Raw genomic sequence first — 26,114 nt, 5'->3', positions numbered from 1 at the left:
GCGGGGAGATCGGGTGATCCTGAGCCGGGGTCCGAATAGATGGCCTTTTGGTGCCTCCGCGGAAGGAAGCGGGCAGCGCAAAGGCGCGCGGAGTGCCGCCGGTCCGACGGAGGAGAGCGGCGGGGAGGAGCAGCGGGAGGAGGAGCCGAAGAAGCGCCGGCGGGGAGCGTGGAGCGAGGAGCGAGCCAGCGCCAGACGCGCCCGGAGCCCGCCAGCAGCAACAGGAGGCGAGGCATCCTTGGGAGGCGCGCCAAGGTAGGAGGCGGGCGGAGCCCCGACGGGGCGGGCGGGCGGAGAGCGCAGCGAGGGCGCTGGGTCGGCGGGCTGCGATGGCGGGGCCGGAGGACGCGCCCTGGGGAGTCCCCGGCCGCGCGGAGCCGGCGCCGCCGCCGCCCTCCTCCTCCTCCTCCCCGGAGGCGCCGGGCGTCGGGGGCGAGCGGCTGGTGCTGAACGTGTCCGGGCTGCGCTTCGAGACGCTGCCGCGCACGCTGGCCGCCTTCCCGGACACGCTGCTGGGCGACCCCCGGCGCCGGGCGCGCTTCTTCGACCCGCTGCGCAACGAGTACTTCTTCGACCGCAGCCGGAGCAGCTTCGACGCCGTGCTGCACTACTACCAGTCGGGCGGCAGGCTGCGCCGACCCGCGCACGTCCCCCTCGACCTCTTCGTGGAGGAGCTGCGCTTCTACCAGCTGGGCGAGGAGGCCATCGGCGCCTTCCGCGAGGACGAGGGCTTCATCGCCGAGGACGAGAAGCCGCTGCCCTCGAAGCCCTTCCAGCGCCAGCTGTGGCTCCTCTTCGAGTACCCGGAGAGCTCGGGCCCCGCGCGGGGCATCGCCATCGTCTCCGTGCTGGTCATCCTCATCTCCATCGTCATCTTCTGCCTGGAGACCTTGCCCGAGTTCCGCCTGGAGAGCAAGGGCGGCAGCTACGGAGAGGAGCCCCCCCGGGACCTGCTGCCAGAGGACGACTTGCTTTCGTCGCAGCCCGACGGAGGGACCCCCTCGCCCGTGCGCCCACCCTCCAGCGCCCGCCCCTTCTTCACGGACCCTTTCTTCCTCATCGAAACGCTCTGCATCATCTGGTTCTCCTTCGAGCTGCTGGTGCGCTTCTTCGCCTGCCCCAGCAAGCCCGAGTTCTCCAGGAACATCATGAACATCATTGACATTGTGGCCATCATCCCCTACTTCATCACGCTGGGGACGGAGCTGGCTCAGGAGCAGCAGAAGAAGGAGCAGTCGCAGGGCAGCAGCAGCAACGGAGGCCAGCAGCAAGCCATGTCCTTGGCCATCCTGAGGGTCATCCGCCTGGTCAGGGTCTTCCGCATCTTCAAGCTCTCCAGGCACTCCAAGGGGCTGCAGATCTTGGGTCAGACTTTGAAAGCGAGCATGAGGGAGCTGGGCCTTCTCATCTTCTTCCTTTTCATCGGCGTGATTCTCTTCTCCAGTGCCGTGTATTTTGCTGAGACCGATGACCCGGATTCTTTGTTCACTAGCATCCCAGATGCTTTCTGGTGGGCAGTAGTGTCAATGACCACGGTGGGCTATGGAGACATGTACCCAATGACAATTGGGGGCAAGATTGTGGGGTCGTTGTGTGCCATTGCTGGCGTGTTGACCATCGCCCTTCCTGTGCCTGTCATTGTCTCCAACTTCAACTACTTCTACCACCGAGAAACTGACCAGGAGGAGCAGTCCCGCTATACTCACGTCACTTGTGGACAGCAGCAGTCTCCTTCTTCGGAGCCCAAGAAAGGTGACAGCAACCGGACACTCAGTAAATCAGACTTCCTGGAGGCGGAAGATTTAGAATCTGCAAAATACTCCAACTTTATTCCAACCAGCAACCACGCCTGTAAAGAGAACAAGTTGTTGACAGAGGTGTGATCACTTCCATCGCCCTCAGTTGAACCTGCTGGCTTCAAGCTGTGTAGACGAAAACTGCAGCTGATCATCTTCGCATTGGAGAAAGAGAGAAGAATGACAACACTTGTTTGTCTGAATGGAAATGATTTGTGCTCCTTGGAATAAAAACTGCTGTGATTTGGACACCGACTCCCTCATTTATGTTGCTTCATTGACTTCTGTAATAAGTTGCTTAATTTCCTTCCCCAATCACAGGGCGTTACCTGTTGTGTATCCGTTATTTATTTATTTTTCTGGGGGGTGGAGAAGATTTTCTTCCAGCGGTTGCCTGCGGATGGAACTTATTATCTTATCTACTCACAGAAGCAAAAGCAATATGCCACATCAAGTTTGCAATTAGGCTAGGAATTGCTACGCCCTCAAGTTCTACTGCCAGCCTTACATTTCTTACAGCCACATCAGCCCTAACCACTGGATAATGCCTTTGAGTAACGAAAGCTGACGTCCAGAATTTCAGCATGCAATTTCACAAATTTTCCTTTGTATTCATGTTGTGTCATGTTGTGCTTGTTTGTGAATACACACAGCTCTGAGAAGCTAATATATTTGCGACGAAAGTCTATGATCAACCATGCTTGGTCTAAAAATAGGAGGAGCTCATGATATTTTTGCTGATTTCCCTGAAGGTTAATTTTGCAAGCTGCCCTTCTGTGCCTTCGGAGTAGCTGGAATTTTGCTTCTAGGGGCTGCCAGCACCATTCAGTCTGCTGGGACAGGCCTGTGAGAAAGAGTGGATGAAAATCAGCACCGTAGGTCTTTGAGTTTAAAAGTTTAACAGGTGCACACTGAAAAAATATTAGCGGTGCATCTGTTAAAACTTTCAAACCCATTTCATTCCTGCCCCCCAAAAAACATGGTTGGAGACTAGATGATTCTTTTCTAGTAGAAAAGAAAAAAGTAAAGTAATTGGAATGCAATGTACATGGAATTCTCTCTGTTAGTGGTTGTATGCAGTATGTTGGAGCAGGAGGAAAAACACAACGCAAATTGAAAGAAGGCTGGCAGTGGGTTTTCTACACACCACCCAGATGTTCTGACATGTACAAATGAATGCAGTGTGTTTGTGTGACAGTGATTGCCGTAGCAAGCTCTGCCCCGGACTTAAGCACATTCATTTTAAAGTCTGAAAATGTTCCTGTGTACACAACTGTTCCCAAAGGGAGCTTTCTCTAATTGCCCGGGAATCCTGCTTTTGTGTTGTATTCACGGGGAAAGGGCCTTATAATGAATGCAAGTAGGCCTGTTGCTGCGATGCCCCTCCTTTCGTTCACTGTGCCAAAGTGCTAATAGCCTGTCAGCAAACTGAGTGCTGGCATGCATTATCAGTCTTGCCCTTTCTGACATGCTTCCAGTAGACTGTCCACCTTTTAAAAAACCCAAACACCATTATTTTTTTTAAAAAAGCATCACATGTGTCTTTTTGAAAATGCATGTGCCATACATGTATTCCTGAGAGAGCCAAGGGTTTCAGTGCTTCAGTGGAGCATACATTCATGTGCCGAGTGCGCATTCGGGGGGGAAGTCCAGGTGGTTTGCTGGCAAACGACCCCAAAAAAACGAGTGTATGAGTGAAAGAGGTGAGCAGAAAACACCATAAATAATGCATTGTGTAGTATTCCATTAAGATAAGTAATATGCAAAACAGTTTACATAATTTAACAATGCGAGAGAGGTTTTGCAGCTCATCACTGAGAGAGGCACTGGAACACTGGAAAAGATTATTTTGAAAATCATAGAATTAAGAGATCCCAAGGGTCATCTAGTCCAGTCCCCTTTAATGCAGGAATCTCAGCTAAAGCATCGATGACAGGTGGCCATCCAACCTCTGCTTAAAAACCTCCACCATCTCCCAAGGGAGTCCGTTCCACTGCCATCCAGCTCTTGCCGTCAGAAGGTTTTTCCAGATGTTTAGCCTGAATCTCCTTTCTTGTAATTTGAAGCCATGGGTTCGAGTTCTACCCTCCAGAGCAGGAGAAAACAAGCTTCCTCCATCTTTCCTGTAGCTATTTGAAGACAGCTATCGCATCTCCTGTGCCTGTTTTTGAGGAAGCTACCCAGAATTGACTGAATGCTGAAAAATTCACGGGTTTGGAAGAAGAATCTACCTCGAGAGATTGAGATAAAGCAGAAAAAAACTGAGTAGATTCCTGCCAGTGTTGCTTGAGGTCTAAGGTGGTTTAGCAGAGGATAAGGGCATAAGACAAAATTGAACCCTATACCATACTATTACTATTCTTATTTATTTATAAAAATATGTATATTACCACTATATCATAAAAAATACCAAAGTGGTTTACAACATTATGTATATCTATAATAAACACGAACACAAATTTAAAATCGGAAACAAATGTAAAGTTCTATTCTTTAGGAAAAAATAATCAGATGCACACATATAAGGCGGGGGACACCCGGCTTGCCACTCGTACATGTAAAAAGCATTGAGGGGTCTTAGTAGGCAAAAAACTTCACATGAGTCAACAGTGTGATGCAGCAGCAAAAAGCTAAAGCTAGGCTAGGCTGCAAATCAAGGGAAGTAATAGTTCTACTCTGTTCTGGCTTAGCAGATGAGCAATAGCAAAGGTTATTTTGCACCAGTTGGAACTTCCGAACCAGGCCCACAGTGAACACATTGCAGTAATCCTTCTTCTATTTTGATTTAGGTCTATTTATTAATTGTATTGACAATGAGATAAGAATATAGATTTAAAGTATGGATTGTGGACCAAACTATTTTTTATTATTATCAAGACAGGAGACCCTCTCTTTCTGTGCTTATGTGTGAGCGAGTTGCAGCCCCTCTGAGGCTGCTGTTCTGTTCAAGAGATGAAAACGTCGCAGCTCTAGTTACCTCTGGGAGAACTTCCTGTTCTGTAAGTGAATATTTAAAAAATATATTTTGAAATATTTTTAGGAGAATCAGTTTTGAGAGGGGAGTGATGGGTGTAGCAGGAGTGCCATCAGTATCTGAGGTGGGGGTGTTTAACCCTCTCTCCACCACCTGCCAACACACTATTTTGTTATGGATCATGATTTGTTGTTGTTTAGTCGTGTCCGACTCTTCGTGACCCCATGGACCAGAGCACGCCAGGCACTCCTGTCTTCCACTGCCTCCCACAGTTTGGTCAAACTCATGCTGGTAGCTTTGAGAACACTGTCCAACCATCTCATCCTCTGTCGTCCCCTTCTCCTTGTGCCCTCCATCTTTCCCAACATCAGGGTCTTTTCCAGGTAGAGTTCTCTTCTCATGAGGTGGCCAAAGTAGTGGAGCCTCAGCTTCAGGATCTGTCCTTCCAGTGAGCACTCAGGGCTGATTTCCTTCAGAATGGAGAGGTTTGATCTTCTTGCAGTCCATGGGACTCTCAAGAGTCTCCTCCAGCACCATAATTCAAAAGCATCAATTCTTCGGCGATCAGCCTTCTTTATGGTCCAGCTCTCACTTCCATATACATCACTACTGGATGGATCATGATACTAGTCCACATTTCCATGGGCACGTTGTGTTTTGGATCTTGTTGTCCTTGCAGGGGCACAGCACGCAGATGATGGAAAACAAGGAACTCTGTCAGAAAAAAAATCCCAGGAATTTTGGAAGAAGTCTTCTAGGTGATTTTTATAAGAGTGTCTGGGTTATCAAGGGGAAACCGAGGCCTAACAAAATGTAATCTTGCTTTCACTGAAGCCAAATAGGAACATGATGGATCTAGTTTGCCTCCTTGTGTGTTTGTACCTTTGGATCAAACTAGACATTCTGCTGCAAATAGGAACCGTCTGCCTGGCTCTTCCTTTTTAATTTCTGGAAATTGAACCCCCTCCCGCACCCCAACATCAACAACCAATGGCTGGGGATTATTCCTTAGGAATATTCCAGGTATCTTAATTTTTTGCTTTTATGGGAAACACTTGAATAAATTGACTGTTTACTTGGGGAGTTAAGACAAAACGTGCCATCAGTATTTTATCTAATTTATCCATTAAGAAGTAAACCTCTTCCCACTTTCCAGTGTTCTGCCCCAAGAATGCAAAAGCACTGGGATATGCCCCAGAGACCCCGCCTTTTAAAATCAACATAATTTTTTCTATTAAAGTATTTAAAAAAAACAACAACCAAAATTAACCAGAATTAACATAGCATGTTGTATTTAGACGTTTTCTGTTTCACGCTGACTTAAAATAGCTTCCACTCCATTTTACCCGATACCTCCAGTCATTAAAAATAACCTGGCTCTGGTGCTGGCCTTTGTGCCAATGTGACTTTCAGGCGATACAGGTCTGAGGATTGCTGTTGATGATCAGCTTGCCAGTAACACAGCACAGTTCCCATTGCCCTGAGTGTTAGGGAAACATGGCCTAAGAATTCTTAGTTCCCATGGAGCTGGTGGGATCTGAAGTCCTTTCCAAAATATCCTGACCCAAAGTGTCTTTTTAGCTGCCTGCCAGACAGAGTACAGCCTTGTGAAATGTCTGTGGAAAGAAAACATCTTCAGGGACCTGTTTCCATAACAACCTCCCAGACTTATTTTCCATACCTTGCTAACTCTGGCTTCCAAGCAAGGAAAGGGCTGGCTAAACATCCCGGCTTCCAGAAACCAACTACTTTTAACTACTCCAAAGAGGTTGTGATAGATAAAAATAATTTCTGCCCTGTTTCTTCCTTTTATGTGCACCAACAAACTAATCTTGAGCACAGTTACCTGGAAGCCAGGCCTTTTGAGTTCAATAGGCTGTATCTCTGCATGGGCATTCAGGACTGCAGCAGAAAGTTATCCTGTGCCATACCTTTTGAAATCAAATCCAGACAGCAGTGGGAGCTTGCGCAAGGAAACTTTCAGCTGGTGTATGTTCTAGAAAACCATTTGAGGCTGATCCAGACTTCTTTTTGCGCCGCAATTCTCAGACACAGATCTGTGCTTTAAAGCTATATGTCTGAGTGGTGTTTTTTTTTGGTCCCTGTGCTTTTCCCATGAAAACCTGCATTTTACCACTGAATCGGAGCACACAGCAATTCATAGAAAACCTGACTGCTGTTTGTTCTGATTCAGCTGTAAAAGACGGATTTTCCCAGAGAAAGCGCAGGGACAGGGAAAAGGAAAGAACACTTAGGCACAGAGCTTTAAAAACCTGGACTTATGCCTCAAAGCGCAAAGGGAAGCCTGGACCAGCCTGCAGTTTTATTGCAATTTGAGATTAAGTCGCTTTAGAACATTTAAAGGAACAATTTGAAATATAGAACGGAAATGCAACTTGGGCTTGAATAAATTTATCTTGCTGGAGCAGGAACCAGCAAGCCACTCCAGTATCCCTGCCAAGAAAACTCCATGGACAAAGAAAAGGCGTGCTCTGGTCCATGGGGTCACGAAGAGGCGGACACGACTAAACAACAAAATTTATCTTGCATCACAAAGGTTTGGCTGGTGGTCATGTGAACAGCAGCATGTGTTGCTGTGTTTCAAGAGGCCATAAAATGTGAAAAGGTACAAGGTTGCACGCAACAGACATTTGACATTGAAAGAATGTACATGTTATTTCATTTATTTCAGCAGGGGAATAATTTTGTCACTGATTTCCAGGTGCTGTATCTGTGGGCTCTTCTAAATGTAGACAATGTAACAGCTCCCTGCCATTGCTGTTCTGTTTTAAGCAAGAAGTGTAATAGTTACTCTGCTTCCAGACTTTTAACTTTCTGTGGCCAGGTGATGAGTCCTCCTTGTGCCAGCTTGTGGAGGGAAGACAACTCTGTGTGCAGGAAGGGTTAAAATCTCCGCCCCCCTCTCTCTGTCTCTGTCTCTGTCTCTGTCTCTGTCTCTGCTGTATTCCTGATCATAATCTCCCCCCACTTCAATTTAGGGAAACAAAAACAGGGAAACGGTATAAAGCCGGCCTTAGACAAACTCAGCCCTCTAAATGTTTTGGGACTACAATTCCCATCATCCCTGACCACTGGTCCTGTTAGCTAGGGATGATGGGAGTTGTAGTCCCAAAAAACATCTGGAGGGCCGAGTTTGCCTATGCCTGGTACAAAGGCAATGTTCTTTGAAAGAGAAGAGTTACAGTTGATTCCTGGAGCGGATTGTTTTGTGCAGACGCCCTGTAAATAGTGAACATATAAAGTGTAGCTATTCCACAACAATAATAATGCCTGATGTGAGAGCAACCTGTATCTCGTGTGCATATACACTCTATACGCTTAAACTGGTTAGGAACATAGGAAAGTTCCTTATACCCAGTCAAAATAATCCGGGGGAATAAAAAGTTTATGCATTTTGGAATGACACGAGGAATTGGTCTATAGTCCACTGTTCTCCTGGAATCTTCCTTGCATACAGCAGTTATCACAAGTCAGTTTCCCAAAGATCTCCATGTGTTTGAGGTGGTGTAAAATCAGTGTCTTTGTTGGATCAATAAAACAATACCAAGTAGCCACAAATTTGTCTTTTTCAAGTCCTCTCTTCATGACTCTTCATTTGTAGGTTAATTTTTCAGTTTGCGTTATATTCCAGGTTTCTAAGGAGTTCAAGGACGATGTTTTCCAATCCTTGGCCAGTGTCACTTTGAACAGTACAGGTCATTAAACATCCCTTTTTGTGCTGAACTATTATTTTGTGATACCCTGGTGTCTGATTTCCCCCTCTTTTTCAATCAGGTCTACGTTTCTCCTACAGCAACCCAACTCTTAACTATTTTGAAAATGCAAGTCCATTTATTTCCATGGCATTTACACCCGTGTAGGGATTGGTCAAACTCTGATTCAAAAGCAAAGGTGTGGCAGGTTTGGGACATGTGAGTACAGAGAGTTCTGGGGGGCTCAAAAAGGGGTTGGGATTGAAATCTCACTCAAACCAGAACTTTCAGAGTGGAAATACTTGCATTGTATTTGAAGTGAGCGCGATGAGGTGCCAATACCAAGCAAGGAAGTGTGAAACTTAGCAACAGCAGTATCAGTTGCTAGATTTCAGCTACCACGGTTTTGAAAGGTACCCCTGCCTGTACGGGCCAGTTGTGTCCGACTCTAGGGTTGTGCGCTCATCTCACTTAAGAGGCCGGGGGCCAGCGCTATCCGCAGACTCTTCCGGGTCACGTGGCCAGCATGACAAAGCTGCTCTGGCGAGCCAGCACCAGCGCAGCACACGGAAACGCCATTTACCTTCCCGCTAGAAAGTGGTACCTATTTATCTACTTGCACTTAGGGGTGCTTTCGAACTGCTAGGTGGGCAGGAGGTGGGACCGAAAGACAGGAGCTCACCCCGCCGCGGGGATTCGAACCACCGACCATACGATTGGCAAGTCCTAGGCTCTGAGGTTTTATCCACAGCGCCACCCGCATCCCCCAACCATGGTTTTTAACATACCGTATTTTTCGCTCCATAAGACGCACTTTTTTCCTCCTAAAAAGTAAGGGGAAATGTGTGTGCGTCTTATGGAGTGAATGGCGCTGCGCAGCTCCCCCTCTCTGCGCAGCGCCCCTTCAGCGAAGTTGAAGGAGAAACGGAAGGGGCTTCGTTTCTCCTCCCGCTTCGCTGGAGAGGCGCTGCGCAGAGGGCCACCTTAACCTCACTGGGTTGTTGTGAGGTGGTTGTGTGATAGCCCTGGTTTAGCCCCCTGAGCAGCTTGACAAACAGACAGGAGAACATTATTCTTGTTTTCTCTCTTCAGTCAGTCTTGGATTCCATCACTGCCCAAACCACGTGCCTCTGTCTCTCCAAACAGCCAGATGATCCAATTTTTTTTCTGGGGCTTTCTGTGAGAGAATGAAATCCAAGCACTAATGCCTGTTAAAATGCTTCTACTGTTCATTTGCAAAATCAAGCTTTTGAAAAGAGGCTCTACAGAAATAAAAGATTCAGAATATTATTTTCTTGTTTTCCTCCTCTAAAAACTAGGTGCGTCTCATGGTCGGGTGTGTCTTATAGAGCGAAAAATACGGTATATTTTCAGCATCACTGCCCCAAGCACCTCCTATTGGGGCTGATTTTTCAGCACTTCTGGGGGAAAGTGTTTGCCCTAATCTTGAATTAACTTCAGTAGTACGATTTTTTTTCCTTTAAAAATTTTTGGGGCCCCCAGGAGAGTGGGGCCCTAAGTTGTAGCTTGTTTAGCTTATACGTAAATCCGGCACTGGCAATGACATTACAGCATGAAATATAGCATGATGAGATAACACAGTTTATTAGGTAACAGTAAAAAAGGTAAAGGACCCCTGGACAGTTAAGTCCAGTCAAAGGTGACAATGTGGCCAGCATGACTAAACCGATTCTGGCGCAACAGGACACTGTGACCGAAGCCAGAGCGCACGGAAATGCCATTTACTTTCCCACTGCAGTGGTACCTACTTATCTATTTGCACTGGTGTGCTTTCGAACTGCTAGGTTGGCAGGAGCTGGGGCAGAACAACAGGAGCTCATCTCATTGTGCAGATTACCCAGTTTATTACAGTATCCCTGACTAGATTAGATCGTCTATGTAGCTAATTTAGGCCAGAGGGGGAAGCAGCAAACAAGGGAAACCATCGCACTAAACTGGATTTTAAAAATGATGAATACAGTGGTACCTTGGGTTACATACGCTTCAGGTTACATACACTTCAGGTTACAGACTCTGCTAACCCATGAAGATTACCTCGGGTTAAGAACTTTGCTTCAGGATGAGAACAGAAATCGTGCGGCGGCGGTGGCGGCAGGAGGCCCCATTAGCTAAAGTGGTGCTTCAGGTTAAGAACAGTTTCAGGTTAAGAACAGACTCCCAGAATGAATTAAGTTCTTAACCTGAGATACCACTGTATTTGCAAAATCTGATGCCAACATTTTTAGTTTCTACTCAATCCACTATATATTACAGAATATGGCATGCCTGTTCATTTGTTCTCTATGCATTCGGACATCTCTTGAGATATTGCCAAACCCAGCACGAGGGTTCCTGAGGTGGGGGGCAGCAATCCTAATCAATATTGAAACCCTGGCTGCCATTCAAAATCAAGACGGCAAACTGAAACATGAATTAGGGCTGACTTTCTTCCTTTATTCGGCATAGGTTTTGCTGCCTCCCAAGATATTGGGAGATATTGGGACGCGGGTGGCGCTGTGGGTTAAACTACAGAGCCTAGGACTTGCCGATCAGAAGGTCGGTGGTTTGAATCCCCGCGACGGGGTGAGCTCCCGTTGCTCAGTCCCTGCTCCTGCCAACCCAGCAGTTCGAAAGCACATCAAAGTGCAAGTAGATAAATATTTCCGGCGGGAAGGTAAACAGTGTTTCCGTGCACTGCTCTGGTTCGCCAGAAGCAGCTTAGTCATGCTGGCCACATGACCCAGAAGCTGTAAGCCGGCTCCCTCGGCCAGTAAAGCGAGATGAGCATCGCAACCCCAGAGTCAATCACGACTGGACCTAATGGTCAGGGGTCCCTTTACCTTTACCTAAGATATTGTCTCTAAACATAGCATGGAGGATTCTGAGGGTGTGTTTCAGTGGGTCCTGGGAGCCAATGTTGGGACCATGTGCTGTGCTGGCCCTGGAGATGTTCTCAGCCACATTGTCAGGGCTGGTGGCTGCTGCACACTGGCTAGCTATGCTGCAGTCTTCCACCTCTGCTGATCCTTAGGTTTCGGTGGGGAGTCAGGTTCCTCCAGGGGCCAGCCCCCTTGTGTTGGAGGGCTCTGTGATCTCTTCTTCCCTGTGCTCCTAGTATCCCATGTTGTCTTCCTGCTCTCCTGTTGGCCCCTAGGCCCCTAGCCTCTCTGGTGCTTTTTCTTGTTCCACGAGAGTGCTGAGGGGTCCTGATCCAATCCTCAAGGAGCCCAAGTAGCCACTGCTGCCCTCCTCTGGGTCATTCTTGTCTTGCCAGCCCTGGCACCACTGTCACTGCACAACAGGTGAGGCAGCAGATCTAGTATCTGATTGGACACTGGGTGCCATTTTGAATCAAGATGGGGAACCAAAAAAACCACTTTGGCATGACTTCACCAGACCCTCCACATGTCTCTACAGTGGTACCTCAGGTTAAGAACTTAATTCGTTCTGGAGGTCCGTTCTTAACCTGAAACTGTTCTTAACCTGAGATACCACTTTAGCTAATGGGGCCTCCCACTGCCGCCGCATGATTTCTGTTCTTATCCTGAAGCAAAGTTCTTAACCCAAGGTAATATTTCTGGGTTAGCGGAGTCTGTATCCTGAAGCATATGTAACCCAAGGTACCACTGTATTTTCCAGGGACATCCCTGATTTAGATGAGCCACCCCTTTTTCTGATTCGATCCCAGAATGTCCTACTTTTCCTTAGTATGTCCCTGTTTTCATTGGAGAAATGTTGGAGGGTATGGAGTTATCCGACACCTGAGCCATCTGAAGGCAATACTGTATAGGGAATTTTTTTTTAATGTTTAATGTTTTATTATGTTTTTATATATGTTGGAAGCCACCCAGAGTGGCTGGAGCAACCCAGTAAGATGTGAGGGGTATAAATAGCTAAATTATCATTATGGAATGGGACATCCCTATTTTCATCAGAGAAATGTTGGAGGGTATGCTTCACCCTTTTTTTGTTGGCATAGATTTAACTGCCACAAGATACCATCACTAAACTTGGTATGAGGGTTCCTTGGTCAATGTTTGGGTGACAGGCGCCATTTTGAATCAAGATGGTGTAATGGTCACACCTAGTCACAAATTACACTATTTAAAAATACATTTTTTATTTCTAAAAATTCTGGACAGTACTAGCAAATAAACAATCTGCCAAATATTCAGTGAAAAATTCTAGTTATTTATGTATACAGTGGTACCTCGGTTTACGAACAGCCCTGTTAACGAATTATTCGGTTTACGAACTCTGCAAAACCGGAAGTAGTGTTCCTATTTGTGAACTTTACCTCGGTCTACAAATGGAAGCTGAATGGTGGAAGGGCACCTGTAGCAGGAGGCCTCATTAGGGAAAGCGTACCTCGGTTTAAGAACGGCTTTGGTTTAGGAACAGACTTCAGGAACAGATTAAGTTTGTAAACTGAGGTACCACTTACTGAAATTTTCATGGGTGATTTTTGCTTTTGTACCACTAGGAGGAGCCGTAACAGAAGGTTTTAAAATGTTTTGCTCAGCTTATTTTTCTGCCTAGAGGGAAAGGGTTAGTGGCATAAATAATAAATCTGGTAAATGCTTGCTGCTTTTATAATGCTAGCCTAATCAATACCGTCTACTCAAGGATATCGTAGAAACGCACAGGACTGGCACACGCTATCAAATGTCCTTACAAAACCACAAACATGAAATATATAACAAAACCAAATTGAGCAATTTACTCTTTAGAATATAATGATGATTATGAATTGACCAGGTACCGAATGCAGCATAAAGTAATGCAGTCCGCTAAATTTATTGCCAGATTTGCTATGGCAGAAAATGCTTTATAATTTTCACCATGTTAATTTTCTCAAGAAATTGGGGCAGATCACCTGATTTACAGGCGGGCAACTGTGGATACAAGTTCAGTGTTTCTTAACTGAGGTACAAAGGAATCCAAGGTCTTTTAGACAGAATTTCACTATTAGGTAAAAGCAGAGGTGATCTACTGGTGGCCTACAAGACCAGAACAAGCTCCTCAATAATTTTATTTGCCTCCTGGTAGCCCCAACCACATTTTTTACTTATTTTTTATGGTTTGGTAAAAAGGATGTCATTAGCCTGCTTCTTGGGAGAAAAGCAATGACAAACCTAGACAGCATCTTAAAAAGCAGAGACATCACCTTGCCAACAAAGGTCCGTATAGTAAAAGCTAGGGTTTTCCCAGTAGTTTTGTATGGAAGTGAGAGCTGGACCATAAAGAAGGCTGATCGCCGAAGAATTGATGCTTTTGAATTATGGTGCTGGAGGAGACTCTTGAGAGTCCCATGGACTGCAAGAAGATCAAACCTCTCCATTCTGAAGGAAATCAGCCCTGAGTGCTCACTGGAAGGACAGATCCTGAAGCTGAGGCTCCAATGCTTTGGCCACCTCATGAGAAGAGAAGACTCCCTGGAAAAGACCCTGATGTTGGGAAAGATGGAGGGCACAAGGAGAAGGAGACGACAGTGGACGAGATGGTTGGACAGTGTTCTCGAAGCTACCAACATGAGTTTGACCAAACTGCGGGAGGCAGTGGAAGACAGGAGTGCCTGGCGTGCTCTGGTCCATGGGGTCACGAAGAGTTGGACATGACTAAATGACTAAACAACAAGCCCCAACCACATTTTTTACTTATTTATTTATGGTTTGGTAAAAAGTATGTCATTAGCTGTCAGGGATGGGCTGGACAATGATGAGTGGTGGGAGACTCCAGCAGGAGAACCCCCTAGGGAAGACTCAGAAGAGGAAGGCTCAGAGCCAGGGGAATGGTGGTGGGACACAGAAGACAGGTCAGAGGGTGATGGAGGGGCAGAATGTTGGATACTGAACAAGCAACAGGTCTGAGTGATAGGTAGGTAGCCGTGTTGGTCTGCCGTAGTCGAAACAAAATAAAAAAATAAGTTGCTGAGTTACAACTTATTACCAAACTTTAACCATGGAGAAACCTGGTCTGAATAGAGACATTGGATTCTTATCTCATTATACATGATAAAAGCTATTTTTGGCCATCTCATTCCTTGCTTTTTCCTGTAAGACCAATTGCAGTCCTTAATAGTCGTCAACAGGTTTACCACACCTATCAGCCAATCACCCATTCCCACCACCCTTCTGAGTAATACCCCTCCCCACCCTCTCGTTGGTGACTTCTGTTTCAGTGTATCTGAAGAAGTGTGCATGCACACGTAAGCTCCTATGAATAACAAACAGTTGGTCTCTAAGGTGCTACTGGAAGGAATTTATTTATTAGGTTTGAGTGAGAGAGAGAGAGAGAGAGAGAGGAAGAAGAGGCAGAAGGCACTGCAGACATAGGACAGGCAGCTGAAGAGGAGGTGGGCGCTGAGGTTGCAACAGATTCATAGGACCCTGTCAGTCCTACTGTATAAAGCCCTCCCTTGTCTTCAAGGGCATCAATAGTTTTGCAGGTAGCAGAGCAAAGAGCATAGAGAATGGAAGACCCCCTTCCCCAATGGAGTTTAAGACTGTTGGGGAAACAGCTGGTGAGACCTAGGGGGAAGTGGGAGGCCCAGATCATCAGTTCTGGCAAATGCCCATAGATTTCTCTGTTTGTATTCTGTTTACTTGAATAAAGAATCCATTTTACTGCTCCTCTCTGAGTCTCCGTGCTGACCTGCAGCTGAACCAGCCCTGACAATAGCTGCCCCCCCATAAGGAACATTGCCCTCACAGTTCTCCTGCCCAAGGGGGTCTTGAGTCCATGGAGCACCATGTGATCAGAACCCCTGGATGTTGTTTTACATGCCACTGCAGTAATTGATGAATCACACAGCACAAAAGGTACAATGACGTCTTTACTATACCCACAGCTGCAACCCAATTTTTCCTCTCTTCCTGTCCAGCTTGTATTGCTGCAGTTTTTGTTGTTGCCGTTAACTTTAGTGGATCCAGGGAGGAAAATGAACAGAGCTACCTTGGCAGTACTCTTAAAACTTTATTAAATAATTTAGATTAACATCCTGACTTATCACCAAGGCTTGAAAGGAGTGGCGGCATTTCCTTACCTCATTCATCACTATAAAGGGCTCAGGGCGCTGGAAACAGGTAAGAAACAGGCAAAAAAGCAAATAAAAATAGCCACTGGGCAGTGGTAGACTGGTTGCCCCCATACCCGGCATGAAAATGAGAAACAAAAATATGGTCTAAAAAGTCACAACTTTTATTAACTTGAAACACTTAGTGAATATGCGGCAATAGAAGAATAGCTTGTTGTAGTTGGCATACCTATCTGAAGAAGGTAAGTGGGGAATCTCCATATATCTCCTCAGTTGGGCATCACTGCCATGTTTCAAAACCAGTCAAAGCATTTCATCGCCAACTTGCCAGAAAGGCAGCTCACCTAGAGAGGTGAACCTCATTACAATGGTACCTTGGTTCTCAAACACCTTGGTACTCAAACAACTTTGAACCCAAACATACTTGCTTTTTGCCAGACAGATTACTACATCTTTGGTCTTGTGTGTGGACAGTTCCATTCTGGCACCCTTGAAGAGAACATCTCCAAAACAGGGTTCAGCTGGACCGATTCCTTCTGGAGCAAACTTAACACTTCACCTGCATATAAAGCCCTGAAAAACGTGACCAGCACACCTGATTCCAATACTGCTGAGGACTGTGGTATACAGGGAAACAGGGGTCTCTTCTTTTCTTTGCCGTGGTCCAAATGAAAATCTCCCAGGTGTTGGTGCTTTTTTTTGGGTAACAAGCAGCTGGGATAGGGTGGTTTTCATTGGGAACACATCAGGAAAGGGAAAAGCCAAACTCAGCTGCCCATCACCCCACGGTTCCCAGTTGCAAGGCTTGACATATCAGGACCAAACTGGGGGATGTGAAACACAGAGCAGTCAAATACAACATCCCTAGAGTGGACATAAGAAGGGTATGTCTGGACCAGCCAGTCAGAACTTCCTGTTTCCTCCTAGGCTGGGTCAGACTTCCTCTATATGTGACAAGAGGTGTGCGTGGCCTCACCTGTGCAGGTAACAAAAGCATAGGACTGGCTGCCATCTCTCTCTCTCTGACTACATTCATCGAAGAAGCAACATCTGCTTAGCCTAAGATGCTGTCTCCTTATGGGATAGTTTCCAGGTATATTACTTTTGTAACTTAAGTCTGCCTTCTGGGATCCATCTGTGAACAGAATGTGAGTGAGTAAACTCTTTTATACTTTTATAGAAGACTGTGTTGTCTTCTATAAAAGTCCCTCTGTTATGAGGGACTAAAGGGGCCTAGACAGCATCTTGACAAGTAGAGACATCACCTTGCCAACAAAGGTCCGTATAGTTAAAGCTATGGTTTTCCCAGTAGTGATGTATGGAAGTGAGAGCTGGACCATAAAGAAGGCTGATCGCCGAAGAATTGATGCTTTTGAATTATGGTGCTGGAGGAGACTCTTGAGAGTCCCATGGACTGCAAGAAGATCAAACCTCTCCATTCTGAAGGAAATCAGCCCTGAGTGCTCACTGGAAGAACAGATTGTGAAGCTGAGGCTCCAGTACTTTGGCCACCTCATGAGAAGAGAAGACTCCCTGGAGAAGACCCTGATGCTGGGAAAGATGGAGGGCACAAGGAGAAGGGGACGACAGAGGACGAGATGGTTGGACAGTGTTTTCGAGGTTACCAGCATGAGTCTGACCAAGCTGCGGGGGGCAGTGGAGGACAGGAGTGCTTGGCGTTCTCTGGTCCATGGGGTCACGAAGAGTCGGACACGACTAAACGACTAAACAACAACAACAAAGGGGAAATTACCAGGTAACTTATTTTAGAGACTTTAGCAAGCCTGAGCAAACGCATCCGCTGTGCAAGTTTAAAAAGGGGACTGTGACTCTGCTAAATTGTAGAACTTGTTAACACAAGTTGGAAAGGATATAATCAAACAATATATCCTCTCCTGCATCCCTGAACATCCCCACACAAACTTAAGAGGCAAGCCGAAAGCAGCCATCCAGGAAGACTATCAAGCCATATGCGCAGGGTAGGAAGAGTAAAACTGAGCAGTGATATGACACGCAAACACACTTTTTGAATCACATGTAGCTTGAACCTCAGTATGTAGTTCTGATGTTTGGCCCTTAAAGCTACACTTTTCATGTTTTTTATTCCTTCAAGGATTATTCTGAAACCCTGCAACTGTTCTGCTAGAAATCATGCAAGCAGATGTCTACAAAAGAAAGTGATGTTTCAAAGAAGCAAAAATGTAGTTTAAGGGTTGGCTGGGAACTGTAAATTTATGTGGAGTAAACTACAGTGCCCAGAATTCTTTGAGGGAAAGCAAGTTCTTTGAATGTGCATGAGATTTGAGTTAATGCTGCAGTCTACTTTTGCAGTGGGATGACTTTCCGAGGAAATAAAGGTCAGACAGAAATCTGTCTATTTTCTGCTGACATAGCTCTTCTCCCATTTATCTCTATCACCTAGGTATCTATTTATGGAAGCTACTGCTACTAGCTGAACACCTTCCAAGAGGAAAAGAAGGAGTATACTTCTAGTTTCTTCTTTCCCTACCTATTGGAGAACTGAGGGGTGATAAGCCTGTTCCATATTAAATGTATATTTACTTACTTTTTGAATAATTTATGATCTGCTTCCCCACAAAATGTTCCTGAAGTAATGCACAATAAAGGTTTTGAAAAACAAATCACATAGCAGAAATAAATACATGCAAAACTATTTAAAAGCAAGCCTTAAACACATTAACTTGCACACTTTTTAGTATACATTATGAAATGGCTGAGTCACAGTTCAGGGAAAAGGATAAGTTTTCATCTAAAACCAAGAATGAGAGGTGCTTGTCTAATTCCAACTGGAAACTTATTCCAGAGACTGGAGTCACAACTTTGAAAGCCTTAATTAAAAAAAAACCCAAAACAACAACAACCCTAAAATCAAGCATGACTTTGGAGCATACAGTACTTATATCTGAGAAATGCACTTGCTGGACTTAAATGCTAAAAGCAAAACCGGCAGCATATTGGCAGCCAATGCATTTTCCAAAGCAGAGGTATTATATTCTATTATATGCTGTTGACAGGATGGGTGTATGGGGGGTTAGGGGAGGGGCAGTACCTCTGGTGGGGGACACATCATGCTCCTTCTAGGGTATTTCGTCCACCTTTGGTCATCCACCATTGGTCCCCACCATGCACTCAGCTCTCACCTGTGGCTTCTAGAAGCTGTCAGCATGCAACAGCGGCCAAACCTCAGGAATGGCGTTGACTGGTCTGTTAAACCAGGTGAGGGGAGCTGATGGGCCTCAAACTCTCAGTGACTTAGGGACTCATCAGCAACAAGGTTGACCAATCAGCTATTATTATTATTATTATTATTATTATTATTATTATTATTATTATTTCCAGCAGATGTCAAACAGATAAACAGGCAACCCTGTTCAGGGAAGTTTTTAGTGTGTGGTGTTGTTTGGTTTTTTTTTACTATTTTTTGTTGGGAGCCACCCAGAGTGACCGGGCAACCCTGTCAGATAGGTGGCATATAAATAAAGTATTATTATTATTATTATTATTATTATTATTATTATTATTATTTTGTATACTGCCCTTCATTCAAAGACCACAGGGCGATTCACAACATAAAAATAGAAAATGAGAACACAAAATGCATAACAATAACATAAACAAAAACAAACCTTTGACCCCTTTCCCACAAGCACATTAACATAGAATGTTAATCAGCCAAAACGGCAGGAGCATTCAAGACATGTTGAACCACCTCCCCACTCAGACAAAACATATTTCAACAGCACCTCCATTCTGTCTGGATTAAGCTTCAGTTTATTGATCTTCATCCAGTCCTGCTCTCAGACACCAGCTGAGCACTCGAAGTAGAAGTCTTCAGGTGTTCCTTTATTCCAGGGCTGGAGAGCCTTTGGTCCTCCAGATGCTACAACTCCCATCAGGTTTCCCTCTCAATAGGTTAAGACTTCAATCCTAATTCCACTTACCTAAGAGTAGGCCCTGAGTGCTCACTGGAAGGACAGATCCTGAAGCTGAGACTCAAATACTTTGGCCACCTCATGAGAAGAGAAGACTCCCTGGAAAAGACCCTGATGTTGGGAAAGATGGAGGGCACAAGGAGAAGGGGACGACAGAGGACTAGATGGTTGGACAGTGTTCTGGAAGCTACCAACATGAGTTTGACCAAACTGCGGGAGGCAGTGGAAGACAGGAGTGCCTGGCGTGCTCTGGTCCAGGGGGTCACGAAGAGTCGGACATGACTAACCGACTAAACAACTAAGCCCCATGAATTCAGGAAGACTTTCTTTTGAGCAGACACGGTTAGGATGTTGCTATAAAATAAAAGGTTTCCCTTCTTTCAATCCCATTTGAGTAAAGTGAAGTGGATTAGTAGCCGTTCAAACCTGACTCAGCTGTGTACAATCAGCTCTTGCTTGCAGATATTTATGTTCACAAAATCACACTGCGAGAGTCAATAAAATTATGCAGCAGTGTCTTGTCAAAAGGCTTCCCTCGTCAGATAACGATAAGCATGCATGCAGTTGAGTTTGGCTGCATACACATATTACTTTCTCTCAAAGAATCCTGGGAACTACCCTTTGTTGTTGTTGTTTAGTCGTTTAGTCGTGTCCGACTCTTCGTGACCCCATGGACCAGAGAACGCCAGGCACTCCTGTCCTCCACTGCCCCCCGCAGCTTGGTCAGACTCATGCTGGTAACCTCGAAAACACTATCCAACCATCTCGTCCTCTGTCGCCCCCTTCTCCTTGTGCCCTCCATCTTTCCCAACAACAGGGTCTTCTCCAGGGAGTCTTCTCTTCTCATGAGGTGGCCAAAGTACTGGAGCCTCAGCTTCACAATCTGTCCTTCCAGTGAGCACTCAGGGCTGATTTCCTTCAGAATGGAGAGGTTTGATCTTCTTGCAGTCCATGGGACTCTCAAGAGTCTCCTCCAGCACCATAATTCAAAAGCATCAATTCTTCGGCGATCAGCCTTCTTTATGGTCCAGCTCTCACTTCCATACATCACTACTGGGAAAACCATAGCTTTAACTATACGGACCTTTGTTGGCAAGGTGATGTCTCTACTTCTCAAGATGCTGTCTAGGCCTGTCATTGCCCTTCTCCCAAGAAGCAGGCGTCTTTTAATTTCGTGGCCTTTACAGCGATACAATTCCTGGAATGCTTAACAAACTATCCAGTGTCCTGGATATTTGAGGGGATGTGCTTTAAATTATGGAGTGGATGCAGCTTCTGAAGAGAGACCTTCAGCCAGAAGAAGAAAAACGACAGCGAGGGAATGTGTACCAGGCGAAAAAGGAAGGCCCCAAGAGATTCTGAAGGACTGGAAACATTGCTTGAAAGGAAACCTAATGGGTGTCAGGTTAAAAATGTAGTTGTGTTTTAATATCTGATTTAGATGATGTGTGTTCTAATGTCTTTGCTAGCTTGTCTGATATTTTTCTACAGGGAAGCTGCATTTTGCTGTTTGTTTCCACATCTGAGGACAGACGAATCTTGCGCCTCTCGGATTTTGGGTGTCATGCAACACCAGCACACAAACAGACAACAAACCAGTGACACAGGTTTCATTAAACTTTACTATGATGGTTTCTAAAAATGCCCCAAAAGCGTGGTGGTGGTGGTAGGTAACCTAAGCAGGGATTTAGAAAGCACTGGCAATTCTCTCTTCTTGCCTGTTCTCTCCCCCCCAACCCCCTCTCCCTGGTACTTTTCTCTTTCTCACTCTCACACACTTTCAAAGCAGCTTGTGCCCTTCAAGTTCACCCTTCTCACAGGGGTTATAACCACACGGAAAAGTAGTTTAAAAACAAAAAAAAACCCCAACAGTCTGCTCTGCTTACAGGAGCAATTTGATCCACCAGGAGTTGCTACTGCTTCATCTTGAGTTCCCCTGGCATTTGCTTCTCAATGGGCCAATTCTGCTGGGCCATGACCCGAGGCCTGCCTTGGAGGAAGAAGAGGCACAGAGCAGGTTGACTAGCCTATGGTTACCAGATTGTTTTCAAGGAATCCGGGGACACTTTTTTTTTTTTTGGAATTTCATGACCCCATGAAAATTATGAGCACTCAGGGCTGATTTCCTTAAGAATGGATAGGTTTGATCTTCTTGCAGTCCATGGAACTCTCAAGAGTCTCCTCCAGCACCATAATTCAAAACAGTGGTGTAGCATGGGGGGTGCAGGGGGGGGCGGCTGCACCGGGCGCAACATCTGGGGGGGGGCACGCTCACCGCCTCCGGAGTCGCCGAAGAGCCTCGGGCGCAGGCTGTAGCAGAGCCCCATGTCTTGCGGAACCGACGAGCTGTGCACGCGTCCGGGCTGAAGGCGTCCGGCAGGCAGCGGCTCTCAGCGCTCGCCGCGGTCCCCGGGCGACAGGGCCACGGAGGGCGCGCCAGGCAGCCCCCCCTCACAGCCCCACTGCCGCTGCTGTTGCAGCTGCTGGGCCATGTTGTATTTTCCTCGCCTCTCTGCCCTCCTCCTCCAGGCAAGCGGCGTCGTTTGGGAGGCAGCACCAGCGGCAACTCGCCTCAGATCACCTGACACGGACCCGCCGCCGTGGCTACCTTACCGTAAATACCCCAGCCCAAGCAGCAGCAAGAAGAAGCTGGCAGCGGTGGCAGGTTAGGGGTTAGGGGCGCAAATTACTTGCCTTGCCCCGGGTTAGGGGGCGCAAATTACTTGCCTTGCCTCGGGTGCTGACAACCCACGCTACGCCGCTGATTCAAAAGCATCAATTCTTTGGCGATCAGCCTTCTTTATGATTCAGCTCTCACTTCCATACATCACTACTGGGAAAACCATATACGGATCTTTGTTGGCAAGGTGATGTCTCTGCTTTTTAAGGTGCTGTCTAGGTTTGTCATTGCTTTTATCCCAAGAAGCAGGCATCTTTTACAGATAATTAAATGGTCAGTCTGTGAGCACTTAGATAAGGATGCTGTGATTATTAAGACCCAGCATGGGTTTCTCAAAGACAAATCATGCCAGACAAATCTCATCTCTTTTTCTGATAGAGTTACAAGCTTGATGGAAAAGCAGAATGTGTTGGATGTAGTGTATCTTGATTTCAGTAAGGCTTTTTGACAAAGTCCCCTATGGTATTCTTGTAGAGAAGATGGTCAAATGTGGGCTGGATTTGCAGCTAGTTGAATGACCGAATCCATACTTTACCTTTACCTCAGTGCACATTAGGTAAAGGGACCCCTGACCATTAGGTTCAGTCGTGACCGACTCTGGGGTTGCGGCGCTCATCTCGCTTTATTGGCCAAGGGAGCCGGCATACAACTTCTGGGTCACGTGGCCAGCATGACTAAGCCACTTCTGGCAAACCAGAGCAGCGCACGAAAACGCCGTTTACCTTCCTGCCGGAGCAGTACCTATTTATCTCCTTGCATTTTGACGTGCTTTCGAACTGCTAGGTTGGCAGGAGCAGGGACCGAGCAACGGGAGCTCACCCCGTCACGGCATTTGAACCACCGACCTTCTAATCGGCAAGTCCTAGGCTCTGTGGTTTAACCCACAGCGCCACCAGCATCTTGAGAAGTAGAGACATCACCTTGCCAACAAAGGTCCGTATAGTTAAAGCTATGGTTTTCCCAGTAGTGATGTATGGAAGTGAGAGCTGGACCATAAAGAAGGCTGATCGCCGAAGAATTGATGCTTTTGAATTATGGTGCTGGAGGAGACTCTTGAGAGTCCCATGGACTGCAAGAAGATCAAACCTCTCCATTCTGAAGGAAATCAGCCCTGAGTGCTCACTGGAAGGACAGATTGTGAAGCTGAGGCTCCAGTACTTTGGCCACCTCATGAGAAGAGAAGACTCCCTGGAGAAGACCCTGATGTTGGGAAAGATGGAGGGCACAAGGAGAAGGGGGCGACAGAGGACGAGATGGTTGGATAGTGTTTTCGAGGTTACCAGCATGAGTCTGACCAAGCTGCGGGGGGCAGTGGAGGACAGGAGTGCCTGGCGTTCTCTGGTCCATGGGGTCACGAAGAGTCGGACACGACTAAACGACTAAACAACAACAACAAGGCTCTGTGGTTTAACCCACAGCGCCACCCGGTTCTTAATTATCTTGGAAGAAAGTGACAAGTGACATGCCACAGGGTTCTGTCTTGGGCCCATGGCTGTTCAATGTCTTCATAAATGGCAATCTGCCATGGATGCTTTTGTTGAGATTCCTGCATTGCAGGGGGCTGGACTAGATGACCATTGGGTCCCTTCAAACTCTATGATTCTGTTCCATGCTGCAAAAGAAAAGAAAAGAAAAGAAAAAGATGACCTTAACAGATTGGAGACCTGGGGCCTAAGTAACACAATGAATTTCAGTAGGGACAAATGCAAGGTTCTGCACTTAGGCAAGAAGAACCAGCTGCACAAATATAAGTTGGGTGAAAAGGATCTAAGGGTCTTAGTGGACCACAAACATGAGTCAACGGTGTGATGCAGCCATAAAAAAAGGCTAATGTTATTCTAGGCTGCATCAACAGAAGTCTAGCGTCCAGATCAAGGGAACTAACAGTACCACTCTATCCTGCCTTGGGCACACAACATCTGGAATACTGCGTCCAGTTCTAGGCATCACAATTTAAAAAGGATATTGACAAGCTGGAAGGTGTGCAGAGGAGGGCGAACAAGATAATCAAGGGTTTGGAACCCAATCCTTATGAGGAATGGTTGAAGTTGCTGAGTATGTTTAGCCCAGAAAAGAGGAGACTGAGAGGAGATAGGATAGCCATCTTCAAATATCTCAAGAGCAGTCATATGGAAGATGGAGGAAACTTGTTTTCTCCTGCTCTTGAGGATAGGACTCAAACCAATGGCTTGAGTGAAAAGGATCTAGGAGTCTTGGTTGACCACAAACTTGACATGAGCCAGCAGTGTGACGCGGCAGCAAAAAAAGCCAATGCAATTCTGGGCTGCATGAATAGGAGTATAGCATCTAGATCAAGGGAAGTCATAGGGCCACTGTCTTCTGCTCTGGTCAGACCTCACCTGGAGTACTGTGTCCAGTTCTGGGCACCACAGTTCAAGAAGGACACTGACAAACTGGAACGTGTCCAGAGGAGGGCAACCAAAATGGTCAAAGGCCTGGAAACGATGCCTTATGAGGAACGGCTAAGGGAGCTGGGCATGTTTAGCCTGGAGAAGAGGAGGTTAAGGGGTGATATGATAGCCATGTTCAAATATATAAAAGGATGTCACATAGAGGAGGGAGAAAGGTTGTTTTCTGCTGCTCCAGAGAAGCGGACACGGAGCAATGGATCCAAACTACAAGAAAGAAGATTCCACCTAAACATTAGGAAGAACTTCCTGACAGCAAGAGCTGTTCGACAGTGGAATTTGCTGCCAAGGAGTGTGGTGGAGTCTCCTTCTTTGGAGGTCTTTAAGCAGAGGCTTGACAACCATATGTCAGGAGTGCTCTGATGGTGTTTCCTGCTTGGCAGGGGGTTGGACTCGATGGCCCTTGTGGTCTCTTCCAACTCTATGATTCTATTCTATTCTAAGTTACAAGAAAGGAGATTCCAACTAAACAAATGGGGAAATTTCCTGACATTAAGAGCTGTTTGGCAGTGGAACGGATTCGCTCAGAAGGTGGTGGACTCTCCTTCCTTGGAGGTTTCTAAGCAGAGGTTGGATGGCCATCTGTCATGGATGCTTTAGCTGAGATTCCTGCATTGCAGGGGTTGGACTAGGTTACGCTTGGGATCCCTTCCAACTCTACAAATCCTTGATTCTATGACTGTGTGATCAACCACAGAAGAAGGAAGCTTCTAAGCCGAAAGCCTTTTTAATTCATTCATTGTCTTTTCCCGCCCTCCTCTGAGAGATCTCCACTGACCGCATCACCAACTGCAGAGAACATGCAGTTGCCACCCAGGAACAGTGGTGTTTGCTCAGCTTCCAGCTGCTCAATGAAACAAAACATCAAAACGCTTTCCTAGCAGTGTTCCTCCACGTGAGCGTTTGCTGCAATTGCTGTCGGGCTGTTATGCAACCACACGTGGCTGGAGAGTGCATTTGTGAATGGTCAATGAGATAACCTCCCTGCTGAGCACAGGCTATAAAAAGATTTTGAGAATGCCTGCACTAATACTACTTCTGCAGCGCAGATGACAGAAAAATCCTCATGAGTGTGTTCATGACAGCCAATCACCTATGAGTACTATTTTTGGAAACCATAAGCACAGAAATAGGGCACGTGTAGCACATGTGAAATAGAAGAGTGGTGCCTATTTTTGGAAACCAGTGATGTATCTGCTGACTCAGAATCTGGACATAACTACACACCTACACTTTACAAAATTACTGGAAAATACTTTCTGAACCTGTGTTAATCTTCCTATAATTCATTCTCCTCTGGTTTTGTCAGAATTGTTGGATGAAGTTCAACTAAACAAAACCTCCACAGGCTTTCAAAATGGTATTTTGAGCTGGCAGAGAGATTATAAAAGAAGGCAGAGAAATGATTTAAAGAATGGATCAGAATTGAGGAGACCTTTCCTCAAACATATCCCAAGACAGAGTTGCAGGGGCAACAGGTGTTTCCAGGCAGAACATCCCCTGCTATGAGATTCCAGACCCAGAATCTCCACC

General features: G+C 46.2%; 1 protein-coding gene across 1 annotated transcript; it reads left to right on the top strand.

The window, feature by feature from the left end:
* Nucleotides 1-329: 329 nt before the first annotated feature.
* LOC307216564 (potassium voltage-gated channel subfamily A member 6-like) lies at nucleotides 330-2,045 on the top strand (the record flags this gene model as incomplete). Its single annotated transcript, XM_079976964.1, has 1 exon — nucleotides 330-2,045. The coding sequence occupies one exon, from the start codon at nucleotides 330-332 to the stop codon at nucleotides 1,881-1,883; it is 1,554 nt and encodes a 517-aa protein (XP_079833090.1). The 3' UTR covers nucleotides 1,884-2,045.
* Between the last annotated feature and the right edge of the window lie 24,069 nt (nucleotides 2,046-26,114).

The sequence above is a fragment of the Podarcis cretensis genome (assembly GCF_951804945.1).
Source record: "Podarcis cretensis genome assembly, chromosome: 5".
NCBI classification, from domain to species: domain Eukaryota; kingdom Metazoa; phylum Chordata; class Lepidosauria; order Squamata; family Lacertidae; genus Podarcis; species Podarcis cretensis.
The sequence above is the reverse complement of the archived record's forward strand: the minus strand, read 5'-3'. Positions and strand labels throughout refer to the sequence as shown.